At 53.3% G+C, this 6,036-nt stretch overlaps 1 protein-coding gene across 1 annotated transcript; it reads right to left on the bottom strand.

Moving 5' to 3' along the window:
* Positions 1-1,193: 1,193 nt before the first annotated feature.
* On the bottom strand, positions 1,194-3,921 carry PpBr36_08670 (uncharacterized protein; the record flags this gene model as incomplete). The annotated part of the gene is made up of 2 exons (XM_029895798.1): positions 1,194-2,972; positions 3,055-3,921. 2 exons carry the CDS (start codon positions 3,919-3,921, stop codon positions 1,194-1,196), a joined length of 2,646 nt encoding a protein of 881 aa, XP_029747111.1.
* Between the last annotated feature and the right edge of the window lie 2,115 nt (positions 3,922-6,036).

Below are 6,036 nucleotides of genomic sequence, written 5' to 3'. Positions count from 1 at the left end.
GGCCGTGCCCCGCGATAACGTCTAATGCGCACACGACTTTGTGCTTTAGGAATTTTCGGTGACAAATCGTCTGTACTGTCGAAGCTAGTGCAGATGTTATTTGCCGAGTAACTGACTACAGGTGAATGTGGTGGAGATGGGGGGATGTTGTCCAGTTGGCGGAGGAAAAGTATGCTTGGCGTTGTTTGCGGATTTGCGCTCAATGGCGGAGGGTTGCGCGAATGGCTTGGCCCGCTTTGAACCGCCACTTTAGGTGTGTATGGCCCAAGCAAGTGCCTTGGGAATGACTTCCCTAACCCACATCTGGTTTCACTGCATGACCACCGCCATATTTCTGAACTCCGACAACCACCATTACTATTTATTGCCTGTACCACCAAGGGGGCTTTAAAGAGACTAGAAATCGTTTACCTTCTAACGTATAAACAGAGAATTTCTTTCAACAAGACTCGGTTGAATAGATAGTTGAGATGACACCCATGACATACATGCATGTCAAATCTAGCAAATCAAAACACACCAGCTCACATCTAAGGTTTATTTACTCCCGGCGCAGAACGTGGCCGCCCCATTCCATTGATCATTAATGAAGATAAAATGATAGATGCATGTCCAGAAAATTAAACCAAGCAAGAGTGACCACCACGATCAACACTCTATCTACTCCGAGAGAAAGACAAGCTATATAGGTATGTATCCAGCGGCATCGCGCCCAATCCTCTGCATCCAACCGAGGGTTAGTCGATTGGTTTCTCGCCAGGAGCGACAATGACCATGAAGAAATATTACACAGCCCCGTCGGAGGGATAAAAAAAAAAAGGACTGATGAACCAGGCAGTTCTTTATGGACTCATAAATAGAATAGGACGAGAGAATGCGACAGATGCTTGAGAAGAAACGCTCGCTCGCTCACCAGCTATCCCCAAGATCAACAAGGGGGAGAAATAGAAAACAAACGAGAAGAACCGCCAAATGTAAAAAGTCCAGCTAGATTATAAACAATGGGGGAATATCAACCAGATTCAGCCAAGAAAGAATTTCAATGATAAAAACGCCAAATAAATAAATGACCACCGCAAGTGACAAAGGAGATTCGTATAAAATGTAATCATTTACAATGACTCTAGAAAGTCCAAGGAATGCACATTCAATGAGGCTCAAAGGTCGTCGACGAATCGAAAAAATTATTCATCTCAAACAACAGCCCGCTGGCCCTTGTTCAGCGTCAGTTGGCTCAGGCTCAGCGTCCTGGCGGCCTTCTTGCGCTTCGGGTCGGTCTCATCCTCAGTCTCGTCCCTCAGCTCCTCGCCAAAGGCGCCGTACGTGGGCGGCGAATACTCCTCCCTCGGTGTCATGAACGACTCGGACACGGACTCGGCGCCCCTATCACTCTCCTCGTCCCCCGTGTCGTCAAACCCGGATAGAGTGTTACCGGACGAATGAAACTTGTTAAGCGACGACGGAGGTTCCAGGAATATCGGCACGGGAGCCGGCGAGTTTCTGCTGCCGATGCCAGATTGCGGAACCACTACCTTTGTGGGCGTGTTGAGGTGGCTGCTGGACGACGTCCTAGACAGCCTGTTCTCGCCAACGCCCGACGATGGGGTCAGGCGCTCCTGGGATCGGTTCTTCTGCGGATCCCGCAGCATTGCGAACATGGTGCTTGACAGCACATTGACGCGCTCCGATAGCTTTTTGAGCTGAAGCTCCAGAGCCAACCTCTCGGCACGCTCAGCCTCGAGCTGCGCTGCCAAGTCAGCTGCCCCTGCATCCGAGGCAGCTGCCACCGACAGGGCGGGTAAGCTCATGGCCCCGCGAACTGTCGAAACAGATCCCCGTGGGAAGCCCAGCGAGCCAGGTGAGGACGGAGACGCGGCGATGGGTGGCAGTCCCGACTGGGCAGCTGCACTCGAAGGCGGGTTAAGGCCGCCGACAAGGGTCTGCCCCTCCCCGAACGACATGTGCGAGTGCGATGTCAGCCCGTCCGTCTCTACCGATGGTCGGCTACTAGTATACCTAGAAGAAGACTGGTCTGCACGTGGTTCACGCAGGAATGACGAAGGCGCCTGCCAGAAATCAGATTGAGGAGGCTGCATCGAGCGCGGGACCTGGTTTGAGCCAGTAGTGGATACAGCATAGCCACCTTTCTGACCAGAAACAGTATTGCACAGCTGTTCCACGACACGCTCCAACCTGTCGGTCCTGCCCTCGACGTTGTTCACCCTGGCCTCGAGGCTGGCCGCCTGGGTGATCTTCATACCAGCCATTTCGTTCATGGTAGCTAAGGAGCCAAAATTGAACGGCTGCGGAGGCGAATCCGGTGCCGCGCTTGTGGCTGGCCGTGCCGCCAGCGACTGCGTCGGGTCAACCGAGATTACGCCGGTGTCGTCGTTATCCCCATCGCGGTATTCGTTCTGATCTCCTTCCGTCTCAGGATGTGTGGAAGACAATGGAGAGAGGTAGCTAGCTCCATAGCTTTCGCGCCAGTACCGTATCTCATCACTACGCCGGCGGCCTCCGGCTGCGTTCACAGTGCCATCAGGAGCAACATGGGCGAGGTGTCCACCAAGCGCGTCGATACCTGACAACGACCGCGATCTTCGCTTCGTGTTGTATCCTGTTCCGGCATCCATGTCGGAAGTTATCGCCCGCCCTATCATCTCGGGATCTTCTTCAACGCCCGACACGCGGCCCCGGCCATGTGCGCTGACAGGACGAGGAGAAAGACCTCCCCACTCGCCAAACTCGTTTCGTTTAGCTGGCGTCCCGAACAGCCTGCTATCTGTGGTTGTCATGGCCCGCCGCCTTGGCGTGCCCATATCGCCGTGTATGGAGTTGCGGACATTCTCTATCGTCGAAAAGTCGTTTGGCCCGATGGAGTGGGAACGTAGTGCGCGATCGTACTCGGTGATAGGCAAGGACGCAGATCGTTTCGATTCAGTTTCCTTGACCCTCACCAGGCCCGAAGTATCCTGCGGGTTCAAATTCAAAACAGCGTTAGTAAGGCAGGCTGTCTATCAGGATAGAGTCAGAGCTGTCCTCTCTGGAACTTACACTACGGTGCTGGGATGGCATCACGCTTGACGTGCGGTCTGTGTCGCCTGCTGAGCTGGACGGGCCATTGCTCTTCTTCTTCTTGCGCCCAAATAGCTTACTCAAAGCATTACGCAGTGTCGACTTTTTCCGCTGTGGACGGGAGTCTGAAGATAATGCACCAGTGTTTGCAGAGTTATTGCTAATGGCGGAGTAGCGCACTGTGCTTGGGACGTTCGTCCTGCGAAATTGGGCTCGGTTGCTATTGTGGCTGTTACTATTACTGTTCGCCGGAGAATTACCTGAGCCCCCAGCTGATGGATGACTTGTCCTCGCCGGTGCGGGCTGTGGTGTTGAGGGCGGCGCAGGCTCTGGTGCAACAGCCGGCGCCGTAACCGGAAGGGGAGCGGGAGCCACCGGGGCGGTCGGAGTGACCGGCTCATGTGTCGGTGGAGATTTTCCTATTGGAGGCGCTTCGACGGGAGCCTCACCGAAGGCATGTTCTGGGCGACTGTCATCGACAATGCTTTGTAATGGCTGTTGATATTTCTCCTCCGGGGTTGTATTATAATCTTCAGGCTTGAGATCTTGTTCACTCGGTTGAACTGGCGGCGGCGGCGGCGTCGGCGGCGGCTGCTGCTGCTGCTGCTGCTGCTCCTCGGGTGGGTTGGGAGTAGCCATGCTAGTCCCGAGCTGACGGATGGGGAACTCCTCTTCAGGGGACTTGTCGGCAAAGCCAGTGCCTGGCCTTCGGATGGGGAACTCGTCGTCGTCGACTGCACTAGGTATCGGGATGGGGTTCGAAATCCTGCCACGGATGGATGAGGTGCCTGGACGTGACCGGCCAGGACTTGCAGGGGAGGCGGAGGCCCCCTTGAACAGCTTCATGTCGACGACGGCGGTGGCTTTGGGGCGAAAAGCAAGAGAGTGTGCGGCGGAGTCGGGAAACGACAAGAAGTAAAGCTATGGTGATGGAGGGCGCGAAGGCAAAGATATGATATATAAGCAGACTGATCCATGGAGAGCCTGTTCAGCACCCCAAAGAGATCAACCAGTTCCCGGATGAGGCGATGCGCAGGGTTGTTTGGACAAGTGTGATGATGCACATGGCCAGCCAATGCGGCGTTGGAGACACCGGTAAACCGGTCAGGGAGGGCCTGGGCCGGCCAGTAGAGAGCCTGGAACTCCCAAGCTCTGCCTTATAACCAACAACTATGCGTGCGCACCACTGCAAGGGTATTGGTTGGTTCTTGTTGGTCCGAACGATTCAAATCTCAGCGCTGAAAGGATCGAATCTTGAGGCGAAGCGGTCTAGTGTGTGGTGTAGAAAGAAGCTCGCAACAGCAAGGTTGACGTGAAGAAGGGACCGCGGCACTCGGTTTATCGTTGTCGATGGCGAATAAGGACTGCGATGGTGGCTCTAGTCAACATGGAAGGACCTGGGCCATTGCATCACGCACCCTCAACTATGCAGCGGCCGGCGGGTATTTTTGGTGGCCGTCGACGAGTGCACTGTGAGAATATAAAGATGAAAAGGGACAAAAAATCCAAGAAGAGAAGAAAGAAACCCACACACGCAAACACACAAACACACACAGAGAGACTCGAGAGCCCAGAGACAGGCAGGCTTCGCTTGCGAACTGCAATCGAGTGACACTAAACGGTTTAAAAAAAAAATTAACAAGGCGAGAAATGAATAAGAAGCGCGGCGCGCATGTCGACTTTTGCAGGCGCGCTACGCTGCAATCCGATGCGCTGGAGTTTGCTACTGCATGCGGATGAACCCCATACAGTACAAAAAAAAGAAAGAAAAAAAAAAGAGTAAGCTAATATAATTTAAAGAGACCGACGAGTGGAGGACTGATCCGATGAGGACGACAAGACGACAGGGCCTACAAGGGTGGAATGGGTTTGTAAAGAAAAGTTCAAGTCAATACGGGAATGCCTGACACTGTTCTTGAAACAATCAAATACGCACTCAGATCCCCTCTCTTGGCTTTGGTTCTTGTCGGGTCGGTGTTCTGTGGTTATCTCCCCTTCGTCTTCTTCCCTTTTTTTTTCTTATTTTGTTTCGTTCTCGCCCTCTCTTTTTGACCCTTGTGACTTGCGGTACCAGACCCAGCGACCCCAGCATCCATGAGCCTTGGTTCGACAAACTCGATGATGTGGGAGCCCGCCTTCCGAGAAGGAGGGAGGAGGGGTCTTAGTGGTGAGGGGTCCCCTGTACTGGCTGCAGTCGCGAGGTCTTGGGGCCGGGGTACCCTGTATAATTTGGCCAGTCGGAGACCTTTTGCGCCTGCACCTTCTGGGCCTGTAATTCCATTGACCTGCAGCTGTCTGTCGTGCGGTGTGGGAAGGTATCCACGGGTAATTTCTGTGTTTGAATCAGTAAGTAGGAACTTGAGAGATGAATAACGGGTGTTGTAAGTTGCAGTCTGCAAGCTGCACGCTGCAAGTACACCACGAGCATATCGCCCTGCCGGATTAGCCAGTGAGCCAGCGACAGGCAGGCGGCTCTAGTTGCAATTGGAGATCCGACCAAGATTTGATAAGTACGAAAAAAAAGAGAAAAAAAAAAGGAGGGCAGTCTGATTCGAAATAGTCTGGGCGTCCACCGTTTGCCCCATGTCTTACCTAGGTAAGGGTAGTGTAGGCGCGCTCAGCTATCGTCCCGGTTGCAGGGCTACCTATCAGTGGCATTTTTGACGGACGACGCCGGCGAAAGCTTGGGGTGAGAGGGGTTGTGGCGTCAACTCCCCCATTCCACCCAGCTTTTGGACAAATGGTACGTTGTAGTGAGGTCAGTGCGAAGCGATGGCATCCGATATTCTTTTCGTCGAGACTTGATGTCTCCTACTACTACAACGTGCCTTACGGATCACGTACACAAACTATACCAATTGCAGTATGATCTGACAGGATGGTGTAACATAGAGGCGGCCAATAAAGAACAACGACTGCCGACGACAAGACGACATGCAAAAAAAAAAAAAAAAAAAAAAA

This window comes from Pyricularia pennisetigena, chromosome 5 (genome assembly GCF_004337985.1).
Source record: "Pyricularia pennisetigena strain Br36 chromosome 5, whole genome shotgun sequence".
Classification (NCBI taxonomy): domain Eukaryota; kingdom Fungi; phylum Ascomycota; class Sordariomycetes; order Magnaporthales; family Pyriculariaceae; genus Pyricularia; species Pyricularia pennisetigena.
The sequence above is the reverse complement of the archived record's forward strand: the minus strand, read 5'-3'. Positions and strand labels throughout refer to the sequence as shown.